The 26,207-nt window shown below is 35.7% G+C and overlaps 1 protein-coding gene across 1 annotated transcript; it reads left to right on the top strand.

Annotated features, from left to right (window-relative positions):
- The first annotated feature begins 1,178 nt into the window (after positions 1-1,178).
- On the top strand, positions 1,179-26,127 carry itga4 (integrin alpha 4). The gene is made up of 28 exons (XM_079618664.1): positions 1,179-1,533; positions 2,254-2,366; positions 4,273-4,370; positions 4,732-4,861; positions 5,004-5,071; positions 5,151-5,280; positions 6,398-6,483; positions 7,020-7,082; positions 7,167-7,304; positions 8,599-8,707; positions 9,701-9,795; positions 10,635-10,725; positions 12,517-12,562; positions 13,182-13,336; positions 15,031-15,185; positions 18,318-18,470; positions 18,585-18,661; positions 21,178-21,325; positions 21,449-21,547; positions 21,634-21,710; positions 22,287-22,376; positions 22,479-22,566; positions 22,662-22,769; positions 23,349-23,474; positions 23,557-23,682; positions 24,165-24,263; positions 24,355-24,474; positions 25,023-26,127. The coding sequence occupies exons 1-28, from the start codon at positions 1,334-1,336 to the stop codon at positions 25,104-25,106; spliced, it is 3,072 nt and encodes a 1,023-aa protein (XP_079474790.1). The 5' UTR covers positions 1,179-1,333; the 3' UTR covers positions 25,107-26,127.
- The last annotated feature ends 80 nt before the right edge of the window (positions 26,128-26,207 follow it).

Consider the following 26,207-nt stretch of genomic DNA (forward strand, 5'->3'; position numbering starts at 1 on the left):
GAGACACAAATGTAGTTAAAGAAACTTGATGATGTCCCAGGACTCACACTGTGCTCCTTATCCACAGCACATGTGCGCTTGCTATTATCACTTAGAGGGGAATTGTCTCTGAGGCATCCTGAGACTCACACATTTAATAAGGCTGTGCATGTGTATGTGTGTGTGCGTAATAATATGCTTTGTCATGGTCATAAGGCTCTTACAAAAGCGAAAAAGGATTTCTCAAGATAGGCTTCAGACAAACAGATTGACTTTACTCGCGTGAGCTTCGCGTGAGTTAACTATGTGAGCTTCCACAAAGCTTTTAAAAAACACTACTTTATTTGTTTACTTTTTGTGCTGTAAGACATTACCAACTGTCCATAAACCCATTGCATTCCTGCATAATTGCTTCCATTCCATGACCTATAAATCTAAAGTTTATGTATGAACAAATGTAAGCACTTTGTGTGAAGTCAACCATAGAACTTGAAAAATCTTGTTGAAAAGCGATTTTTATTGCTAGCCTTTAAGTGTTGTTGAAATTGACTTCCTCATTGTTTTTTTTTTAAAGTCTGTATGTGCCTAAATAAATATTTCAATAGTTTATTCACTCTTCAAATCATTTTTGTTTGACCTAATAAAATCAGATTTGATCTCTGTAGGTTTTACTACAAAAAAATCATGTCGTTTTCAAAAAAGTTATTCAGTATTAGGCTATATAGGCTAACCTTTTTTTTCTCGTTTGGGTCAACAAAATTAACTAGTAAATGCTTAGATAATTTAGGCAATGTAATTTCAAATATGAAATATAAGAATGTTTAACTGCATCATTTTTTTTTATTTGTATGTTTATGAATTAGAATAGATTAATACAATAATTTATACTCCCAAAAATCCAAGTTAAAAAAATCTGGTCAAGTTACATCGTGTTTCCTCAGTTCTCCTATACTTTTTTGAGGTATTCAATGTGTTTTGGGGCGTCAAACAGAAAATATGACGGTTAATACATGTGTTGTTCATCATTTTCCATTAACCAGAGTCTGGAGACCGTTAGAGCTCGTCGAAGTGTCCTCTGTCCGGCGCGCACAGACACAGCGCGGTCACGCCCCGGCGGCGCGCCCGCCCGCGCTTAGTTCAAAAGCTTCCTTTTTCACTCAGAGCGGCGTGACGTCATGAAGCGCGAGGCGCTCTCGAGCAGATGAGATGAGGGAGCGCAACAGGCGAGCGCACATCGCGACCTCACAACTACAATGACAACTTCCTGATGTATTAACAAAAAAGTTTATTTGAACTCTTTGCACTTTTGTTTTAAGTCAGCAGTGGCTCTCTTCTGTATTCTGTGCGTGGTGCTATGACTGATGACGAGATGATTTCATCACAACTCACTCGAGATTTTCTGAGGTGGAAATCTTGCGTTTGGACCCTGTGGAACCTGCTGATTCTGTGTGACTGCTACAATCTGGATGTGGAGCATCCTTTAGTTTTTAATGGACCCAATGGATCATTATTCGGATACTCGGTTCTGCTTCACCAGCATGCTGAGAACACATGGTAAGTGATTTAAACATGCATGAGAAGTTTTGATGTTTTCAGTCAAGGGTGACTGAGCCAGTTTGAGAAATAAACTGATAGCTAATGATTTTCAGGTTCATTTGGTTTATTTCTCACTAGTAGGTTATGTTTTCTATTTAATGTCAAGTACTTAAGTTGAATCAAATAAATAATAGTGGATAATTTTAAATAATGGTGAATAATTATGGAATTCATATTTGCACTCACCATTAAACTTCGGCTAGCATATGCTTAATACATTTGTCCAGTCACTGTTACAGTAGCTGTCTATTACTGACATAATCATTGTTTCAAGGGCTCCTACGAGAGTGGTTCTTCTTCACATTCACATTATTAATAGTTTTTAATTCAAAGTCATATTCTGAAATTATGAACTAACCAAGATATGCCTATTGGAATATTGTGAAAGGTATCAAATGTTGCAGAAGAACTGTATATCTCATGAGCATATCTGTGACAGTTTCTTTCTTTTCCAAGCCCTGGTTAAAATCTGACCATGAATTCATATTTGTAGAATGCTAATTATCTTTTTTTGACCAGTTAATAATTCAGAGACTATATGTCACACTGCAGGACTATTTACTAATGAATCATTCCTTCTAAAATCTTGATGTTGGTCCCAAATGGTCACAAAAGAGACTTTATAAACTATCCAGCTATAAGTGGAAGACTGCATTTATTGTCATATTTATTGTTAAGGCTGATAGTTGGAGCGCCTGTGGCTGATTCCAGCTTTTATCCTCAAACCAAAAATCCTGGAGCCATCTACAACTGCAGTGTGTTGAACTCCCAATGTGAGCAGCTCAATGTTGGTAGGTCTTCCCTCTCTTACCTTCAGAAGTTCAGCGTTTCTTGATTGTTGTCTTTTTCTGAATGGCAGAGGTTCGGTTTAAACAATGTTCTTGTTGAAGTTGATGTGGGATCCAAAAGTTTACCAAAGCTTAATACTCCCATTTAAACTCAGAAAAACAAGTTTTAGGATTTTATTTTATCAGATATTTTTGCTTCAATTGAGAACGATTCAAAGGGAATCCTGTGCTTCAAATCATGTTGGAGAACATAGTCATCATGTTTTGTTCATGTCAGCTGAGCTAAAGTCATTAAAGCAAAATGTGTACGAACCAAAAGACAAAACCAAAGACATTCTGAACTTTTCACTGATTTGATAACTCTCATAATATAACGAAAACATGCACAAAATAAGCACTTCCACTTGTAGTCTCAGACAATAAATAAATAATTGAATGACATTATATAATATTTGAATGTACTTGAACATTTTACTTAGTGTAACAATGCTCATGGGGGTTTCTTCCTCTTCTTTGTCCTTCTGTTTGTTGTAGACTAACTCTGAACAGTTGAGCATTTCCATTTGACCACGTTATACTGTTTAGACTTCACACTTCTGAATTCGCTCTGACTGAACTCGTGTGCTCACTAGACCCCTGGCTGTGAAAATGTCCTGTGAATGAATTCCCCATGAGGGTTAACCAGACATTGGAGAGTTTCCTCATGTCAGGAAGAGGATGCTTATACTCCCTGCCCGAAACAAGGGATGGGGGGGATAGTCATCTTTGTAGGTCAAGCTATAAGATATATATAGCACACAAATAAAATTCTGTTAAACAAATGATTGACGTGCCATTCTGAAACCAAGTTTCATAATTGCGTTCAGATGATGTATCTTTCATTATTAGTGGCACGAGTATCCTTATTTGTATTGCCATTACTTGAACAAAAAAAGAGTATGAACAACCCTTAGCCATAAGTATCACATTTAGCATGTAATCCACATTGCACTCTTTGTTCTTTAAACATGAAGCGATTTATTGAGGAGTCCCCTGGTGAACGATAAAATGGCTAAACAAATATATAATAGCATTGCATTGAGAGCCATATTTAGGGACCAGATTTGCCTTTTTTTTTACTTGGGCCAGTATGCAACCCCTTATCAACCACAGGCTAAAAACGCTCTAAAGAATACAAATATAATAGCCTAATGTTAACCATCTTAAAGGCCTGTTCTCACTAAGAATGATTACTATAAATATAACTGTTATGATAACTATATTAGTGTCCAACTTTTAGTGTCCAAACCAATCTTCTGCCACTTTAAATGCTCGAGCTCTATAAAGTAGGATGGATTCTGATTGGCATTTGGCTGTCAATGTTTTTATTGTTCATTAATTGGAAAGAAAAATCATTCTGAAAGTGATTCCAATAATATATTTTCTCTGTTGTCCTGTTATCGTTATAGTTGTTGTATGGACTCAGCTATTCTTTTAAATATAGATTGATTTTTAGACCTTTATCGTTATCTTTCGTTATCCCTCGATTGTCCTTGGTGTGAATGGGCCTTGATGGTAGAATTAACAGTTTAAAATGGTTTGTAATAACAAGAGTTCATGAGGGCAAAGCTTTATCTCCAGTTCCCTTGACACTGTGTCTCAGAAACGCAATGTTTTTTTTTACATCACTACATGATACTTTCAAAGATATTTATTGCCTTGTGATGGTAAGTGTCACCACAAGCTTCTCATCCTGTCTTGTTTGGGGTGTGTGTGAACCAGAGGTGTGAATTTGCTTAAGGTGAAAAAACATTTGTATGGTATGACATGTCTAACATCTCTGACTGCATCTCTAACATTTTGCACACTTTCCTCAATGTAAACGATTGATTGTATATTAATGTGGGCACATTGGACTGAATGATTTCAGGAGATGCACAGCGCTGTGGAAAACACTGTTTGGCAGAGAATGATAACCAGTGGCTGGGTGTAAGTCTGTCCCGGCAGCCCTCAAAAGGCCATGTTTTGGTATGTCGTTGAGCCTAACTGTCAAAGCTTACATTCTTAATTGTGCTACCTTGTGAGTAAATGCATAACTATGATTAATAATTTTAAATAGAAAAATCTCCAGTTTACTTCTAAGGATCATAGAGAAGGTGGAAAATGTTCATAAACTAAATTATAATTGTTTTGGAGCATACAATTATTGGTGGACCTCAGTCTTATTCCTATAGTTTGCTTTGTCTGTTGTTGTTATATTGATGTTTTAGGAAGATGCACAAGGCAACCTTGAGTGTCATGAAAGGCGCCATTAAATGAGAAATGAATGACCACATGTAATATGTATGATGAGTAAATGGGTGTTTACTCTATGCTGGTTTAACTTTAGGCATGTGGACATCGGTGGAAGAATATCTACTACTCTAGTAAAGACAATCAGAACAAGCTTCCGCATGGTATTTGCTTCAGATTCAGCCCAGACTTGAAACACGTCACTCCTATCATCCCCTGCTATAAAGGTACACATTTCAATTACTGCTGTGTTGGTTGTATTGTTGTTCACTGGTTCAAACGCAGCATAATTACTTTATAGCACCATTTGAAGCCCCTTAGTGTCAAGTGAGCACCAATTTTCTCATGTTTTTCTCTCTCTCTCTTTAGACCATCAAAGGAAGTTTGGTGAAGGCTACGGATCATGCCAAGCAGGAATATCAAACTTCTTCACAGAGGTATTCAGAGCTTCTATGTCATTTTGATTGAGCTGTGATTTAATTCAGTTGATTTGGTAATGATGTATTGTGTTTGTAGGACCTGATGGTCATGGGAGCTCCTGGTACCTCATACTGGACAGGATCCGTTCTTGTCACCAACACCACAAGCAAAACATCAGCTGCTTATGTGAATGATGACAGTGAGGTTCTCTATGGAAGTTATTTAGGTCAGTTCTCAAGCTGCTAATGTTATTTGCTTTGTTTCACATCATAGTAGGCAACATTATGAGGCTTCATAAGTACAAAAGACTGTGGGCGACTTAATTTTCTTGTCTCCTAAGATACTTCATTTTATTCAAATTCTAAGGTCGCGTGTGTCTTTTAGCTCAGATCGGTCATTTATGAGGTTCCATGATGGCTAGGAAGCTTCCTTAGAAGACAGTTGCCTATGTAGGCAGTACACAGCAAGCCAACTTACCAGGTTTTGTAACAGAGCTATGACCTATTTTATATAGTGATTTATGTATGAAATTGCTAATAAATAAGTGTTTTTTTATTTTATTTTTTGGGGTCAAGGAATACAGTGGTCTAATTTTAATAAAATGTTTAATATCAAAGATAAACATATTTTAAAATGATCATCAGTCTTAAGACTTGCAGCAGGAAACAGATTTTTGCTGTTAAGAGGCATAACGTCTTTCTATATGAACAGGAAACAGACACTGTTGCACAATCCAGGAGCATCAAATTGTTGCTAAATATGATACGGTTACTAGGCGAATGTGTCACTTTGTTTTCGTCACTTGGCAACCTGCCCATACTTTGTAAACACATTTACATTTCAGAAATGCCTCATTTTAGTAATTGTTTTTGCTTTATTTCTTGGGTTCTCCTAAGTAAAGTAAAGTAAAGTAAAGTAAAGTAAAGTAAAGTAAAGTAAAGTAAAGTAAAGTAAAGTAAAGTAAAGTAGTCAAAGTCAAGTCTTTTTTTTTTTAATCTATTTATTTGTATAGCACTTTTCGCAATACGCATGGTTTCAAGAATTACAGAAAATCATGATGTTATTATAAATAATATATTGTTTATAATGCCTTATAGTCACATTTAGTACAGGGTCCTTGTTGCCATGGAAAACATGGAAAATCAATTTCCAAGCCTGAAAAGAAAAGACTATAGGGAATATAAATTTGATATATTTGTTTTTTATCTGCTAGAAATATCTACTTCTTAAAAAAAAAAAAACTATCTTACCAATTTATATTTTACTGATTTAACAGTGTTTCTGCAGACTCTGAATGGCCTGTGTGAATGTTTCACCACCATGTATGGTTTTCTTCCCATCAGGTTATGCTGTTGGTGCCGGACACTTTCTAGATCCTCAAAGTACCGAGATAGTGGGTGGTGCTCCCCAGCATGAACAGACTGGTAAAGTAAGGGTTAACATCATCACCACCACCACCATCATCTTCATCTGATCTTCACCTATCTGATTATTACCACAGACCCACATTTTTGGAGTAGTTTAGTGTTAAAGTTATCTTGTTTGGTTAGACTGACAATTTTGACATGCAGGCTTTTGTACACTTTTGAATACCCCATACTGACTATCAGAGATTCCAGGTGGCTGTGTATAAAATGGTTTTACATATGAAACCCTCTTGACATCTGCCCTGTGAGGCAGTTGTGAACGTTAAATCGGTTAAACTAAACTCTTCTTCCATCTGTGCGGAAGAGGAAGTACTTTTTTCATATGTGCTAAGTTTGCAGTGTTTATGAGTTTTGTCTGGAATCTAATGATTTTACCAAAGAAACCGAGACTGGAAAAGGAGTTATCAGGGACCTACCATGTATATTTGTGATAAAACTATACTGGAAATGTAACATTCACCAGCATATACAATCCATTGTTATGCTGCTGTTGTTATAGTTCCCATTTCCCATGCTCCTGTGTTTTCTTTTACTCCAGGCCTACATATTCAGGATTGAGGGAAACACTTTGAAAATTGTTACTGTAACCACGGGCAAGAAGGTAAGAAATTTCAAGAATTTTAAGTGTTCCTAAGGGATGTTCTTGCTGAATGATCACAATGGGGATGTTTGTTCCTGTTTACAGCTTGGCTCTTATTATGGAGCTAGTGTATGTGCTGTCGATCTGAACGCAGACGGACTGTCCGATCTGTTGGTGGGGGCTCCTATGTTCAGCTCAGTGAGGGAGGAGGGACGTGTGCATGTCTACATAAACCAGGGAGAGGTGAGGCAGCGATATGGAAATATATATACATTTGCATAAATTAAGGGCAGTACAGCAAATACTACTACACTGCAAAAACTGAATTTCTTCCTTAGTATTTTTGTCTTATTTTTCAGTACAAATATCTACACATTCTTAAATCAAGATACATTTACATGAGAAGTCTTGTTTCTTGAAAAAAAGAATCACAACTAAGTGACTTTATGCTTAAAAATAGAACAAAATATCTGCCAGTGGAGTAGGAAAACGTAACTTTTTTTTATTTTTTTTAATTTATATATATTTCTCTATAAGTTTATATTGGCAGATATTTTTTTCTCATTTTAAGTGTAAATTCATTTAATTTTTATCAATATTTTTCAGAAAACAAGATTAATATCTTAAGTAATTTTGCTTCTCAAGTAGTTGTATCTTGATTTTAAGAATTTTTAGAAGAAATTTGTACTGGAATGAGAAAAAAAAAGACAAAGACAAAGTTTTTTGTAGTACAGGTGTAGGCATACTTTTTTTACATTATTTTTTGTTCCAGAAATTAATCAGAAAATGTGCCTAAGTGAAAACTATGTAGTAATAGTCTTAAATATTTGTGTAATTTTCTTTAAGCGTTATCCATTTTTTCCCCTCTTTTGAAAATATGACTGGAATGTGTTAATTTTTTATTTTTAGGTTTTATGAGATTCACCCATATATTCTATATAACTATATTGTTAATTTTAGGATGTCAGAAGGCTTTGAGCTCCATTGTAATGCATGTGAGAAAATGACACATTTACATATTTTGAGCTGTCTTATCTCATTGGGTTCTGTGTAAAGGATGTATTCTGGCTTTGATCGTGACCACCAAGGTCATACCAAAGGAACAGGTTAAAAATCAATAAGGTCAAAAATTAACAACCTATACACCAAAAAGCAGCATACTTTTAAGACTTCAAATATGACTGCTTGACTGTCACCATCTGCTCCATTGTTTTTCCTCAATACTTAAGACCTTTAAAAACATTAAAATTTCCTTGAAGTACTTTAAAGTGTCACTGCACCACCTATACATTCCAGCATAAAAACTCCCAATACATATTTGTTATTAAAGTGTCTACATTTACAAGCCACTGTTAGGTTTAACTCAAAAGCAAGTATACTGTGTATGTGGGATTTGGTATGGCAGAAAGTGTGCAAAGAGCATTCCCTTTAAAAGGTAGTCTCAAGTCCGTGGCCAGGGGAAGTCACACACTACACACACTACGACTATGATGCTTCTCTTGAAAATATCCTTAGTGTCATTGTGTCTCTTTCTCAGGCTAAATTGAGAGAGGCAGACTTTGAGTTAGTCGGCAGCGACTCTTACGCAGCACGATTTGGAGAAACCATCATAAACCTTGGTGATATTGACGATGATGGATATCCAGGTATAGTATGCCTAATGCATCAATGTTGGAGTATGGAACCTTTATAAACCTTTACAGTTTTTACGTTTCTTATGCTAAGTTGCTTTATTCGACTAGCCAAGTGTTCTAAAAATATAATATAGTATGCTTTGCTGTATTTTAAAATGCCACCTTTGGGTGTTTGTTTGTTCCTCAAGTAAGGTTTGATGGTAAACCTTAATTTTTTTTTACTTCCTCATTCTGTGCAATCTTTACATTAAAAAGCCTGTCAGCCATTAATAAAACACCATCTTCATGAGTTGTTTCATAGTCAGATATCAGTTAATCTTGGACTCAGTTAAATTTGGAGATGAACTTGGGGTCATGTGGTTTAACAAACGGAACCTGGTTAAGATCATGGTCACATTTGAGCACCACAGTAAAACCACACTTGAAAGAGTGAAACATGCTCCCTCACACATGCCACCAAGCAACTAACAAATTGTTTGCCAGTGCATCAGCATAAATGATTCATTTTCACATCCAAATTATTTATATAAGTAATGTTTTCATGGTTAGAAACTCTTAATGGCATATTTAAATTTGCTCTGCTTTGAGAAACCTATTACCTGCCGGTACATAGGGAGCTGATATTCTGTGATATTCTATTAAACCTAAAAATTTATAGCACACAAAATATTGGGTATTTTTAATGAATTAAATTACACTACTTTTACACATGTTTGTAATGATTACTCTCACATTGTGCATTAATGTTTTACTGAGCCTGCACTGCATTATGGGACTACCTTTTCTTTGAAGTATAATGCAATGCTACATTAGAATTTGACTAAAAGTTGGTACACTACCGCTCAAAACCTTATTACCCCAAACTTTCAATCTTATAAGTTGCATAGCTGTTGTAACAGTCTTAGTTTTAGTTTTCGATAGTGCCTAATGTCTTAGAATGTGTGTCTTGTTAGACTGCTCACTATGTTTTGGAACAAAGCTAATGCAATAATACCTGTGTTTCAGATGTGGCCATTGGAGCCCCTCAGGAGGACGATCTGCGTGGTGCTATATATATCTACAATGGGAGGAGAAGTGGTATTGCACAAAGTTTTTCTCAAGTAGGTTCTCCATCTGCTGTTTATACTGACATTAAAGGGGGGAACAGTTAGACCTGAGCAGTTGTCCCCATCCTGTGCGAACTTCCCTATTGTTTTGAGTCTTTCATGTTCCCTCTGTCTACACTGGAGTACTGAGAGAAAAGCGTCCAGTCTAATTGCTGTAATTTCCTGAAATCCCCCTCTCTCCACATATAGCTTCAAGAAGTGATCAGGGCTTGACAGATCAAAATCATGAGAGTCCAGTTATAAACAAATGTTTAGGAAGAGCTTCATCTAATTATATTAACTTCAGGCCAAAATGATTACATGCAGGATGCTTTTAGTGATTAGCTTATAACAATACTGCAGTTTTCAAGTTATTGTAGAGCATGGCACAAGCATTTGATTCCCAACACAAACTGATCAAATAAATAACTTGAATGTACTGTCAGTTTGAGTGTCTGAAAAGCGAAAAAGTAATTCATAAAGTCACCCGGACATTATTGCAAAATAAACTGACTGATCAATCAGAATCAAGTATTCCAGAGAACTCTGTAATAAATGTAAATTAAAGGCATCTAAATGTGCCAACCACAATGCAAGAATATATGAGAGACTGCTATATAAGCCCCACTTTAATTTACAGTACGTCTTCACTAGATTTGTGTAGCTGTCCATTATAAATAAAATCGCCAAATCAGTTTACCTTCATCCCATTTATGAAACGAATGTAAAACCGGTCATAAATAGGACCATTTGCATGTCTCTTGGAGTACAGTACAACTCCATTGGCATTCATGATGTAAAATCCTGAATCTACATATCTTCTGAATGCTGTCTTTGTGCTTTCTTCATTGCAGAGAATAACAGGCTCTTTGTTGGGCAACAACCTCAGGATGTTTGGCCAATCAGTGTCTGGAGGAATTGATATTGATAGCAACAATTACCCAGGTAACACGTTCAACACAACAACATGAATAGGATATGATTCCTTTGTGAATGGGATGAATGGATGGCAACAGTTCAGCCTACAATATGCACTCAAAAGTCAGTAAGGGTTTAAAAAAAAAAAATGAATACTGGTACTTTTTTTCTGCAAGGATGTATTAAATTGTTCAAAAGTGACAGTAAAGACATTTATAAAGTTACAAAAGTTAATCAAAGAATCCTGAAAAAAAATTATCACAGTTTCCGCAATAATATTAAGCAGCACAACTGTTTTCAAAATTGATAAAAAATAATAAATGTTTCTTGATCACAAAATCAGCATATACGAATGATTTCTGAAGATTCATGTGACACTGAAGACTGGAGTAATGATGCTGAAAATTCAGCTTTGCACCACAGGAATAAATTACATTTTAAACAGTTATTTTAAATTGTAATACTGTTTCATATTGTTTTACTGTTTATAAATGCAGTTTACATATTTTTTTTTTTTTTTTTACAAATTGAAGGGTAATGTACATGTCTGCTCTTAGCTTTTATTTTGTTTAGCAAGTTAGTATGTAAAAGAGAATGGTGTCTCTGCCTTGCCCTTCTGTTCTCACTGTTCTCACACTTGTATTTAATATAAATGCGGCCGTCACTCCCTGAATTGTTGGGAGTGAATTCAGCTGTCAAACGCGGTTGTCACTTCAGTAAAAAACAAAATGCATGGACAAATGAAGAGCAGCAAGCATACAGTATGTAGCTGCGGTGTGTTCGTACATGGCCAAAATATAACACCTCATGTTTGCAGAACAGCTTTTTTTAATCAAATATGTTGTGGGTGTTAACTGTGAAGTGCTTCTTGAAAATGTTGTAGAAAATCAAGAAGAGAGACACGCACACACACACAAAAACGCAATGCTATGATTCGTTGTTGTTGTTGTTGTTTTTTAAGGTCATGAGCAAGTCAGATGTGTCTGAACTTCCTGTTCTCAAACTCTTATTTCCTGTCTTGAAATAAATAACTTTTTGAAGGCAGAAAAATATGCAAAATACTAGAATGGATAAGTACTACATACTGTTTTGAATGAAAGTATTATGTATACTGTGCATGGTATACACATTTTTGGTAGCACTGTATTTTACAGTCCTGTTCCACATGTACATACTACACTGTAAAAAATGTGGCTGCGATTAGTTATAACAACTTAAAATTTGTTGAGATAACTTAAATATCCAACTTAACTAAACTAAAGTTAACTAAACTTAATATTTTAAGTCAAGCATGAACACATACTTTTTAAAGTTGAAACAATGTTGGAGTTTGTTTTTGTTTTTTTACAGTGTATGTACTTTTGATAGTGATTATAATCACTGTGTAATAACTAGGTACTAAGCCGGAACCCTTAAGGTTAGGTTACCCTTAAACCTAACCTTAACCCATGAAGTTGCCTTTTATTACCCAGTACTTTCTTAGGTAAGAACGCCTTAAGTACATGGAAGTGCTCGTACCGTAAAATATAGTGCAATCAAATTTTAATTAAAATACCATGATTACATTTTCTAATGTGTGCATTAGGCAACCAGAGCACAGTGTGTGGAATACTGTATACAAAGATGCAAATTAAAAATGCAAAATAACCAAATGTATTTATAACTGAACTGCACTCCCTATGTAAAGTAGTGTTGCAATTGTGACCTTGTAGAAATGTAAAAAAAATTCAAGAATATCAGAGCACCAGTGAGTAAAGAATGTGTTAAAGAATAACCAAGTCAAGTGTGGTTTGTGGGAATTGTTATGTTCTCATCCAGATGTTGCAGTGGGAGCTTTCCTGTCAGACTCAGCTGTGGTGTTCAGGTAAAAACTGCATAATTTTCACTCACACTTGCTTTGGGAACTTTAAGGCTTTAAGATTTGGTATTTGCTATTGGAATTTATTTAAATTTGTTGAAGCTAAATTTATTATGTTTTCAGTTGCCAATATAATTATTTTATAGCCTTTCTACAGAAAAAGAAAATTAAATGTCAAACAATTTCACCGTTATTGGCCTTGAAAAAAAAGAGACTTCAGATTATCTATCTATCTATCTATCTATCTATCTATCTATCTATCTATCTATCTATCTATCTATCTATCTATCTATCTATCTATCTATCTATCTATCTATCTATCTATCTATCTGTCTGTCTGTCTGTCTGTCTGTCTGTCTGTCTGTCTGTCTGTCTGTCTGTCTGTCTGTCTGTCTGTCTGTCTGTCTGTCTGTCTGTCTGTCTGTCTGTCTGTCTGTCTGTCTGTCTGTCTGTCTGTCTACATACATACATACATACATACATACATACATACATACATACATACATACATACATACATACATACATACATACATATGACAAATTCCCACGTGACAACTAGCCCTAGTGTGTGTTACTGTAATTTGTTGATCTGATGATAAACCCAGTACCTCTGGTTGTTTCAGGACACGTCCCGTGGTGAAAGTGGATGCTGTCATGTTGTTGCCTGACAGCTTGAACCGTTCCATAGCCCAGTGTACTGACAACGGTCTGCCTGCCGTATGCATCAATGTAAAAGTGTGCTTTAGAGTCAGAGGGAAACAAATCCCAGGAAACATAGGTAAGACAGTAATATTCTATCAGACATACTCTTATGTTAATCTTAATTTGAAAATTGTTTTAAAGACCATGACTTAAAATTCACTCCAAATCTACGTGCAATGAGATTTGTGCAACAGACTGATGCAAGATCGTTTGAAACTTCCTGCAGTGCTATCTGACTTTTTTTAGATGCGAAAATGTCCTCTGGTATTTTAAGCTCCCCACACGTGTTCTTCTTAGAATTGAGTACACAGCGAGCGTTCAATGATGAACGTTTTGGACTCGAGCTCTTTGTTTGCGAGAGGCTGTGTGTTGGCTCGTCTTATCAGCACGTGGCAGTTCTGCGTTTCAGACCTCTTTCCCAGCTCTTTATCTCTGCCTCACAATCCCCTCTTTTGTTGTGGCGGTTAGAGGACTCAGGGTGTGTGTCAAGGCCTGCCTTCACTGATAGAGCCACACTCACTGAACACATAGTAAACAACAGAGCCATGCTTGATGACAAATATTAAGGATCTTGAAACTGATATGAAGTAGTGATGGTAGAAATCTGCCAGCCAGAGGTTTTTGCAATACTGTTTTTATACCGTTGTAGATGGATAGAGGAATGCTGTGTGTGTTTAGCATGTGTGAGAATGAAGTATCCCAGACAAGTCAAGATTGGGAAGAGCTGTTGCCTTTTGGAGTTTAGTTGCTTTCAATCACAGAGGAACATCATAACGTCTTTGACTTTGGCTCAACCAATCAGAATTCAGAATTATATCCATTTCATAATAGTAGTTGTTCTCTTTTAACCTGATGCCACCTGATAATTCATTTGTAATGAACCTTTTGATTTGTAAAATTATTCAATTAGATACTTTTCATTTGTAAAGTATTTATTTGACTGGATTATCCAAAATGTTAACAAATGTTTTTTTAATTTGCAGCAAAAATAACTATTTTGACATAAACTACTGATCAAAAGATTTGGGTCAGTAAGATTTTTTTTATTGCAAGAAATTAGTACTCTGTCTTTTATTCAGTACTGATTCATTACAAATGGTCTAATGTTACAAAAGTCTGAACCTGAACAAATAACAGTTTCCACAAAAATATGAAGCAGCACAACTGGTTCGTTTTACATTGATAATAATAAATATTTCTTGAGCAGCAAATCAGCATATTAGAATAATTTCTGAAGGAATTTTCAAATTCATTACAAAACCTTACCAACGGTTTGAACGGTAGTGTATACTCTTTTATTTTGTTTTTCAGAATCTTACAAGCACTCTGAATTGTTCTATTACAGTAGAAAAGAAATGGCTTCTTGAATTTCAGAGCTGTCAACATTAACACATTTCTATATGTGCTCTATCCATTGCTGGCTTCTTGCCTTGTGTGTGTGTATAGGCTATGTTATGTCTTTGTCAGATGTTTGTTTGATTGTTGGTTTGCTGTATTTCGATTTCTTACTAAATGTATTGTACAATTTTTTTTATATTTTTTATATGTAATTTTATTCTCCTTTAGGGTGACTTTTAACATCTGTCCGGGGACTGCAGATGAAAAATAGCCTTCTGGCTAATTCTGGCATATTGGCAGAAATGTTTATTAATATGCACTGTCCCTGTAATAATAAATAAATAAAAATAAATAAAATAAGTAAATCGTTGTGATTTAGCATGTTGTCTAATTCTAACTTTGTCTCTGAACATCATTCTCTTTCCTGTGCAGAACTGAAGTACAACTTAACAGCTGACGTTCACCACAAAGAGGACTTTCCATCTCGGTTTTATTTCAGTGGAAACGGGACATCCAATGTCACAGTGGGCAGAGTGAAGGCCAAGCATGACCAGCTCACCTGCACTGCCCACCGGGCCTTCATGAAGGTGCGAGACTCCATTTATGTGTATTACCTACACTACTGTTTTACAGTATTAATTCATATTTTGAATTAGGTTATATTTTTATATTTTCAGTTTTCATTTTATTTACAGTTAACGTTTTAGCAATTTTGCTATGTGCTTTTGTCTTTTTTATTATTATTTATTCATTATTATTTTCCGATTAGTTCTAATTTATTTGAATTTCAGTTATTATTATATAATGTCACATTAAAATGTAGAACTTTCAAAATATGAGCTAAAAAATTATAGCAATACTTGATTATGTGAGTGAACTTCACATAAACCTAGTATAATAAATGTTAGCTGTTCCTTTAATACATCAGACTCAACGCTAAGGATTTCTTTGATCGCCCCACATGTGCGTTATAGACTTGAACACTGGATATGAAAGTGCTGACTCAGACTCACAGCTGTGATTTGCCCGCGTCACTCTGCTCTTCATGCTCGAGTTAATCAGCCTCTCCGAAAGGCCCAGGTGGTGTGAGTCTCTCTAGGTTTACAGCGTGACTCCACGCAGGAGGCCGGGATGATAAAGAGGCTCATATAGATAGTTTGTTGGAGTCGATAGCAGGTTGTCGCTGCTGGAGAACAAGAGGAAGAGCCAGGCAGGACGGCATGGGGGAGAACGGTACAGATAGAAAGAGACCTAGACAGTTGATGAAGTGCGGATAGATGGCTCCGTGAGTATGAGTGAATGTTCCAGGTGTTTGGTGGGCCTCTATGGACGCCTCTCCCTGTAATCAGGGCCATCTGATCCAGCTCATGTTTTACACAGTAATTAATGGAGGCGCGTGATGACTGCGCTGTTATTAATGGCTGCTGATGGAGACGAAGCCCATAAACAAGTGTGATTATCTGTCCGAGGCAAACCCAAACAAGGAGGCTGCTACATTTGAGGTATTTTAGGGCTTAATTAATGGGCAATAAGAGTAACGAATGGAACGGGTAGCAGATGTGGCGGACATCTTGTGCTGTGTTTTAGGAAGGTGACTGCTCGACCCTGTTATCTTTTTTGAAGTCTGTGTTGGTGAGCTTATACATATCTGTTATTCCCTTGAAAGACTCGTCTCATCTTGATGTATATCCCATTTTGAAACAGGAAGTTTGGGTGGGACGTATCTAATGGCTTGTTTTTTTTTTTTGTTTTTTTACATAGTCTTTTTTTTAACATCAAAACTAGTACATCAAAAGGAGGCAGGTGATTTTCTATTTTTATATATATTTTTTAATTTAATTTATTCCTGTGATGGCAAAGCTGAATTTGCCATTAATTCAGTGTCACATGATCCTTCAGAAATTATTCTAAAATGCTGATTTGGTGCACAAGAAACAGCTTTTTTTATTTTGTATGATCAATGTTGAACAGTTATGCTGCTTAATACTTTTATGGAAACTTTTTTTTTCAGGATTCTTTGATGAATAGAAAGTTCAAATCTTTTATAAATTTCACTTTTGATCAATTTAATGCATTCTCTTGCTGACCCCAAACTTTTTAACAGTAGTGTATGTCGTTTACAGTACAAGATGATTCATACATTTTTGGTCCAAAGTTAATTTAGCTTTACGTTACATTTTGTGAATGTTTATTAGTACACAACATATGGATGGGCTCAAAGCTTTAATTTTGTTTTCTTGGGTGTATAACTATCTGTAAAGTGCTGTTTTAGTGGAGCAAAGTTTAAGTGCAGTCCTTAATCTCAACCAGTAGATCATGGTACTCGCAACGCCGAGGTGACGGGTTTGATTCCCAAGGAATGCATGAAGAAATGTATACTCTGAATGCAATGTTAGGTGCTTTGGATAAAATCATCTGCCAAATTCATAAATATAAATGTAAGTTCCACCTCAAAAGGAGGATTTAGACAACTTAACATCTCTAATAGCAAGTGTTCATATATCGAACAATTCATACAAGTGCTATTATACAAACATTAACTTGCCTTTTTCTGGTTGAAACCCTGTGGTACACTTTCCTGCTAGATTTGAGTAAATACATTACTGAAAATACTAAAGTTTTCACACAAACTAAAGGGCAAGTTCATATTATTGTCTGTGGTAAAAGTTTAAGTTGCACTCCTCTCCACCCAAAACTGAAGGTGCATATAAAGTGCCGTTGTCATTGAGAGTTGCAAATGTGCCAGGCCTGGATTTTAAAAAGGAAGGTGTCATTTTCAGTTCTAGTTTTGAGCAAAATGAACTTGGGTGTGAAAGACATTCTCATGCTCTTGCATCAGTTTAATTTAAATATCCGTTGTCTGCCCATGAGGTTAGACACGCCAGTGACAAACTAGATGCGTGGGTGCACGTGTGTGTTCAGTGACCAGATTCTGAGCGAAGGACACAAGTTCACAGCGCTGACTTTGAGTTTAGCCTTTGCTGCAGAAATTAGCGTCTCTCTGAGGCTGTGGTTGTGGCTGCAGTCCAGCTCATTTACACTGGCCATAGAAGAGGCTTCCAAAACCCCGGTCACACATCTCCCCTGCAGCTAAATACAGGCCCCAGAGACCCCACAGGACAACTCCCAAACACTGAGACGGCCATCACAGCTGACAGGGCAAACCTTACCTGCATTCATTATCTGCACTGAGGTGATACCATGTTGATACCAAACCAGAGCCCAGTTGAAGTTGTCGGAGGTAGCAACAGTAACTAAGGGGGGCGGGGCTTAGCCAAAGGTGAATTAAATGCATAATTACTGAATGAAAGTAACAACTGCATGGTACACTTTAGTTTAGGGTCCAATTCTCACTATTGCTTATCAGCACATTACTCAGATATTGGCTGTTTATTAGTACATATAAAGCACATATTAATGCCTTATTCTGCATGACCATATTCTACATCTCTTAATCCTATCCATTACCTAAACTTAACAGCTGCCTTACTAACTATTAATAGGCAGTAATTAGGAGTTTATCAAGGCATGGGTCATAGTTAATAGTTAGTTAATAGTTAGAATTGGAACCTATTATAAAATGTGATCAATTTCTTTAAAAAAAAACCTCCTAGCAACTGTATTGGAACATGATGGCAATCATTAGAGAGGTGAGTTTTGGATGGGAGCTCGTTATTTTCTTTAGAAAAAGTCATCTTTTTTTTTTCTTTTGTATGCAGAAAGATGTCCGTGATATCTTCACACCCATCCATTTTGAGGTGAAATATGAACTTGGAGAGCACCGTTTGGCACAGAGGGACTCGGGGGATTTGCCTTCTCTTAAACCCATTCTACAGCAGAAGGACGAACTGGCCAATGTCGTGAAAAACAAGGTCAGTTTTTCCTTCTCCATCTCTGTTTGTTATTGTGGTTCATTTTCTGTGGCCACTGTATTAAGCTCAGCATAGGTCATAATGTGTTCTGATATGAAATCGTTCTTTTTGTAGACCATCTTTGCCAGATATTGTGCCTTGGAAAACTGCTCAACCAACCTCCAGGTTTCTGCTCATCTGGTTTTACCCCAGTAAGTTATCTTCACGTAATCTGTGCTAAGTGTGTGAATCTCATGGAAATCGCTGAGAAATGTTTGTTTTATACACCACAAAATCAAATATAATTTTTTTTTTGTGCATTGTCACGTTAAATGCACCGTTCCCTCCCAAATCCTTTCTGTATTGTTGAAAAGAAAAATCTCAGTCTGCTTAATGTAAAATAATAGTATGTGAAGTAACTGTATGCTTTCAAATTTGAAGCATTTGTGGAAAAAAAAAAATCATGCATCAGGACAAAATTATTTGTATTGCTGTATTCAGTAAAGCAAATCAAATTTGTTGCATTATGGTAATGAGCATTTTGGAGGAAAATGTATTTATTGGCAACAAAAAAAATCGTAATAATTCTAAAATTGGCTTCATTAACATTAGAAACAGAATTTCTTCGTTTTCTTGACTTTGCGTGGTGAACAACTACAGACGTCTGTAAATATTCTAGTTGTGCTGTTCTGTTCGTGACTAACAGGAGGGTTTTTGAGATTATCTGCTCTCCTCATGAATACACACATTAAAGCAGCCTGCACAGTAGCCAAAGCTTTATATTGAGGCATTTTATGCATCGCATTTCTTGGACTCACCCAATTGAGGCGCAAGTGTGAGTGTGCACATTAGCATTTTGGATCATGTTTGCAGCCGTATGCAAACTAATTTATGGACCCCCCTCACCCATTGGTGATAATACATGATCTGATTATTCATAAGGTGTGTGTGTGTGTGTGTGTGTGGCTTGTCTGTCTCCCAGATGCACCTGGTGCCTTTAGATGAGAAACATCAGGCTTGAGCCCTGAGTGCACAAGCTACACAAACAGATGCAGGAAAAACACTGGCTATAAAACACACTTTTCCTTAAAATTCTAGGAAAAATTAGTCTTGCAAATATTCTAAAATGAACTATATCATATAAATATAATATATATATATATATATATATATATATATACATATATAAAACTAAGTATTCTTATAGAAAAAAATAAAAAAAAATCAAATAGACACTGAATATTTGCTTTTGCACCAGTTTCTGCAATATATTAACTTTAGTAACTTATACAATGTTACAATTTTTTCAAATTTGACCTTAGATTGTCATTCACATAATTTGATTTGCTTATGTGTATGAAAATTTCAGTTTTGTTTATGTAACTGTATGAGCTTAATATACAGATGAAACTCGAAGAATTTGAATATCGTGCAAAAGTTTGTTTATTTCAGTAATTCAACTTAAAATGTGAAAATAATATATTATACAGACTCATTACATGTAAAGTGAGATATTTCAGTCCTTTATTTGTTATATTTTTGATGATTATGGCTTACAGCTTATGAAAACCCCAAGTTCAAAATTTGAATATTGTGAAAAGGTTTTCATTGCTGTAAGCCATAATCATCAAAATTATAACAAATAAAGGCTTGAAATATCTCACTTTGCATGTAATGCATGTAATGAGTCTATATAATATTTTAGGTTCACCTTTTAAGTTGAATTACTGAAATAAACAAATTTTTGCACAATTTTCTTTTTTTTCGAGTTTCACCTGTATATACCTTAGGAAAAAGCAGATTATATACACTAAACTTGGAGACATAAAATTATTTTTTAAACATATGTTGCACCTGGTATAATTACATATACAAATATAATATCGGTAACACTTTATTTCGATAGTCCATTTTAGACATTCTACTAACTATAAGTAACTTTGTAGCTACATGTCAACTAACTGTCATTCGAGTATTAGTAGACTGTATGCTTAATATCTGCTAACTCTTTATTGTGACGATCATCCAACAGACATTCTACTGACTATAAGTAACTTTGCAACTATATGTTAACTTATTCTCCTAACCCGAACCCGAACCCTAACACCTAACCCTAACCGAACAGTCTACTGACAGTCTACTACAGCCTACTAATACTCTAATGAGAGTTAGTTGACATGTAGTTGCAAAGTTACTTATGGTTAGTAGCATGTCTAATGTGGACTATCGAAATAAAGTGGAACCATAATATTTAATTATAATGCACATATTTAAACAATTCAATTATTTTAGTCCATTTATAATAAAAGATAAAATTGTATTAATAACAATGCAAAAATGCTAATTTTACATTTTAGTATCTACTAAAAGTCTATTAATAATATATTTTTTTTTTCTAAAGGATATTGTTCTTCATTCATTTTAACTTTTAAAGTAGCTTATAACATATTGTGTAATGTTTTGTCAAATGTTGAACAGCTGTAAAGATCCGTAATTATGAAATATTTGGCCAGAAATTTCAGCTGTTTTTGTCTTTGAGAAAAACATAATTTTATGTAATTTTCAAATGAAGATATTCAGTAGCCAAAGTCCATCCATCCATCCATCCATTAAAGTCTTTACTTCACTCTGAGTTAACCTCACTAAATTATATGGACTAATGAATAGATGGATGAATATGAATAATGAATAAATATGGATAAAATCTAAATAACTGTTTCCCCAACAGATCCTACATGAAAATGCCATATTTAGCTCTGGGTAATGGAAAAAGCTTCATGTTAAACACCACAATAGCCAACAGTGGAGATGATGCTTTTCTACCCAGACTTCATCTGAGGTTTCCCAGCAACCTGCATTTCATCAAAGTACTAGAGGTATTTTCATTTTGTCTCAGCAATTCTTGTTAAGATCTGTCTCAGATATCAGATAGTGTGTTGCTGACGCCCTGTAATGGACTCTTGCCATCGATGTGCTTTAATATTGTGACATTATTTCAGGAAGATAAATACATCAGCTGTGGAATTGCAGAGGAGAATAAAGTGGCCATCGGACTGGACTGCAATGTTGGACATTTATACATCCCTCCTTTCTCAAAGGTACATGTCTTTAGCAATGGAAGTCAAATGAGTTTGTTGGTCACCATGTCTCGTCGGAATATAAACGTCTCTTTTCTTTCTTCCAGCTCAACATCACATTTTTACTGGATGTGATGCAGAACAGCAGCGCTGGAGATCTTAGTATTAACATCAATGCTACGAGGTGAGAGATCCAGAGGTCTCAGGAATTCATTACAATGGATGGTTTATACAAATGCATCTGAGCCAAATGTAAACATTTGTGGAGAACATCTTGCGACTGCGTTAACTTGTAAATTGATCATCAGAGCACAAAAGACAAACAAAGGCATTATACAGCACGTTCAAAGGTTTGGTGTGCTTTCAGCGTTACTATTAGAAACGAGAAAAACAGAGGAATGGATCTAAAGATGGATGTTTACAAAGCCTATGTAATGAGTTCCTGTAATGAAATCTCAGGGTATATTAGGGTTGTACTCCAATAATTAAAGTCATTAAACATTTCCTCTCGTAGAGAGATCCTTTGCACATATACAATGACCCCAAAAAGCATTTGGACACTTAAACTACACTTAGCATGTCGTTTCATTTGATAGGACAACATCAAACTAAGTGGCATCTGCAAACAAATGCTAATTTCATCTGAGCCATTTTCTTGCATTCACACATTTTTAACTGGTTTACATGTATAACCAGATAGTTTTTGGGGTCAGTGTACATTTCTTCAATGGTGAACATTAACCAATGTCTGTTTTTTCAGTGAAAGCTTTGAGAACACAGACCTTCGGCAAGACAACGTGGCTGTCCTTACGTTGCCCTTGAGATATGCAGTTGACCTCAATGTTCACGGGTAAGTTATCTGGCTTGCTTATGAATATGTGATTCCACAAGTGGATGTCGGAAGAATAACAGGCCACATTACGGGACGCTTCTGTGTTCCCTTCCTCTGCAGATTTGTCTCTCCGACTTCATTTCTGATCGGAGAACAAGAGTCTGTGCCGGTTGACTGCTATCCTGAGAAGTTTAATTATACATACAAGGTATTTTAGTGCTCATCAGACAGATAACAATGTCATTAAGCACTAATGAATCATTTAACATGATTGGTTTGGTTAAAATGTCTATTAACTTACAGGTGATGAATATGGGTCCTAGTAAAGCTCTTGATGCGAGAGTAAAGATCAGCTTGCCTCTGATGCTGCTGCCATACAAGTACCAGTTGATCAGGATTTCAGATTTACAGGTGAGATTTACAAATGCAAATATATATATTATATAGATATATATAGATATTTTTATATGGTTCAAATGTTTGGTGTAAGATTTTTTTTTTAATGAATGGAATTCATACTTTTATTCATGGCATATTTGACCATCAATGCCCTATCCCATATTGATAAACTTGATGCAAATTAGTTCTCATGTGTCATGTGACCAGTTTTGACATGTCAAGTTTGAAAGACTCAACCACTAAATCTGAGCGCTACAACAAGGAAAGATTATTAGTAGACGACGGCTTAAATTTCATCTCTTCCTCACACAAAGCTGCTGTACGACTGCAGAAGATTTCTGAAATAGCACACAAGTCATATGCTTTATTACCCTATCTGTAGCTTGGTGGTATAAATCACAATTCACTTTTTTTGTACAGAAAACGTGTTCTTGTTCTTGTATGTTTCATGGAATAGATAGATTAAATATTCCTACTAGTCATCTTAATTAAAAGCATGTAACATAAGCTATATAACTTAGCTTATGCTATACATCTATACGTACACATATTTATCTTTACTTAAACTTATATTGTTTTTTCATCTTGCAGACAACTCTTGGCCATTGCTTCCAGAGGAACGATTCAGTTCAGATTATTGATGACTGTGACGTCCCGGAAGCTTCCTTTATTCAGGAACTTGTATTCTTTTTCTCCCCCAAAAGCAAGCGCAGAATGGTAAATGAATAGTCATAGTAATGAGTTGTGGTGTGTTTAGTGTAAATGTTATTGGAAGTTCTCATGCCCTGTTTTTCTACAGTTCTGTGGTCGTGAAGATAAGACCTGTAGGATGGTGGAGTGTCACTTCGGTGACTTGGAGGTTGGAAAAGAAGTTAATATCAATATGGAGGTGGAGCTCAACCCCAGGGTTCTCCAGATGAGTCCGGTGAGTGTTGGTTAGAGACACGGAGAAGGAGATGGACCACTTGTGCAAAAATAAATTGGAAGAAATTGCAAGTTTGGGGTCAGAAAGAAATTATTGCTTTTATTCAAGGATGCATTCAATTTATCAAAAGTGACAATAAAGACATTTTTATAATGTTACAAAAGATTTATATTTATGCATCATAGTTTCCACATAAATATTAAGCAGCACAAAGTTTTCAAACTTACAATTGGCCAACAGTTTTTTTTTAATGCACAGACAAAAAAAAAAATGAATTCCCAAGATGCCCACCATGTCATCCAGCTAGACTTTAGGCTTGGCTTGGTTGGGCCTCCTCCAATTATAGCCAATAAATGTTCCTCATAGACTACCGGATGCAGGAAATTAGAAAGGCAAACATTGTTTGACAGATGGATTACCTTGCAGAACTGCCAAAAGAGCAACTAAAACACATGACCTTGATGCATGTTTATTTCCTATAGGGCAGACACTCTGTCATGATGATACGAGGCATGATCGACCTTATTTCACCAGTAAAGGATGCAAACACCATCCTACTAAAGGATGACATTTCTGCTAGTGTAAGTAGTCTGAAGCTCTAAAACCAGTGATGCATAATGAGATGCTGCTTTTTTTTGCTTGTTATTAACTTAAATGTTTGCAATGTTACAGGTAATATTGCAGGGTCTGTACAGCCTTAAGCTTGCGGCGGCTGTGAAAATCTTTATAATAGTATCCAGTCTGATTGTTGGTCTGATCATTTTAGCACTGCTTGTCCTCACCCTCTGGAAGGTATGTACAGTATCACATACGACATGTTCTTGAGTATGACATAATGACGTATATTCAACTTGTGCAAGACTCTTCATCTTACAGGGATTAAGTACTGAGAGCATAGACATCAATTCACTAAAGATAGACCTGAAATATGTGAAGATACTGCTTTTTAGAGATGCATCATCTCATAGAGGGTTTAAAAGCATGCTGGGCTTTACCGTGGTAAAACTATAGTTAGATACACACTTTTTCAATGTTTCGTGTCATGAGCATTGCATTTTTAAGTATCAAGTTTAACTTTTAAAAACGCATTGTTCTCTCAATTCCGCCATGCTCCATCCAAGATTGGAGTTAAAAAAACCTGATTGGTTTCTGGTAGACCTGAACCAGCCTTAAACAAGCTCAATTGAGCCCGAATAGTCATTCAGACAACCTACCAATTAGTAGATTTATCCCTACAAAGCAAATATACAAAAAGATGAAGAATCTTCAAAACAAGGCTTGTTGAGGTTGAAATTGAGATTTTGCTTATTGACAATAATACATCCTCTTCCTTTCTTTAGCTTGGATTCTTTGAGCGGAAGTTGAAGGATGAGTGTAGACGGGACAGTTGGGACTATGTACCAAAGAAAGAGAGCACGTCATAATATTGAATTTGCAGCACACAAAACCAGTCAGAATGGAAGGGACAAACCATGAAGACACCAAGAGCTGGACTCATGATAGCCTACGGCCATTAACCGTAATGGCTGAAAACATTCATCACGAAGCCATGAAGACTGTTGAGAGAGACTGTCAAAAAAATCGGCATTTTCTGTCGGCAGGATGAAGCCAATGCACTTTAGAGTATGGGACATACGGACACGCTCTGGGGCTGTCGTGCCAGGGGAGAAAAGGACTTCAGAATGTGCTGTCGCTATAGAACATTATGGGTCTGTTCCAAAACCTAGTGAGCAACCTATGTAGGCAGCATTTTTAAAGCGTGAAGGTTGTTCCAAAAGGTAGGAAAGGTAAAGACACCTCCTTCTGGACAAATTCTAAGGCAGAGACAAATGCATTGGGATGAGCTTCCGAAGTGCTCAAAGTGAGAGAGTGTTAATTATGAATGTAATTTATTCCACACCAAAAAGTATAATTTTTTTTTTATCAAATTCAAATATCTAATAATATATGTACACCACTTTTTTATATTTTTAAAATAAGTATCTTATGATCCACAGTGCTGCATGTATTTTGATTAAACAACAGTAATATTGTGAAATATTATTACAATTTAAAAGGACAATTTATAAAATGTAATTTATTCTAGTGATGTTTTCAGCATAATTACTCCAGTCTTCAGTCACATGATCCTTCAGAAATCATTCCAGATTTGGTGCTCAAGAAGCATTTATTATTATTATCAATGTTGACAACAGTTGTGCTGCTTGTAATATTTTTTTGGGAAACCATGATACATTTTTTTTCAGGATTTTTTGGATGAATAGAAAGTTCAAAATATATATTTTTGTAACATATATATAACATATATATATATATATATATATATATATATATATATGAAGACTTCAGATGCAAAAGCCTCTAAGTGACATCTGAAATTAATCGATTTGACGGCAAACCTGCCAACATTAAAATCCAATTGAAATCAATTGTACGCCGAGTCTCAACTATGGTGGTAGTCTGTAATTTATGAGGTTCTATTTGAGTTGGGGTGCTGTCTTAAAAAAACATCTGCCTATGTAGGC

The sequence above is a fragment of the Phoxinus phoxinus genome, assembly GCF_949152265.1.
Source record: "Phoxinus phoxinus genome assembly, chromosome: 7".
Lineage (NCBI taxonomy): Eukaryota > Metazoa > Chordata > Actinopteri > Cypriniformes > Leuciscidae > Phoxinus > Phoxinus phoxinus.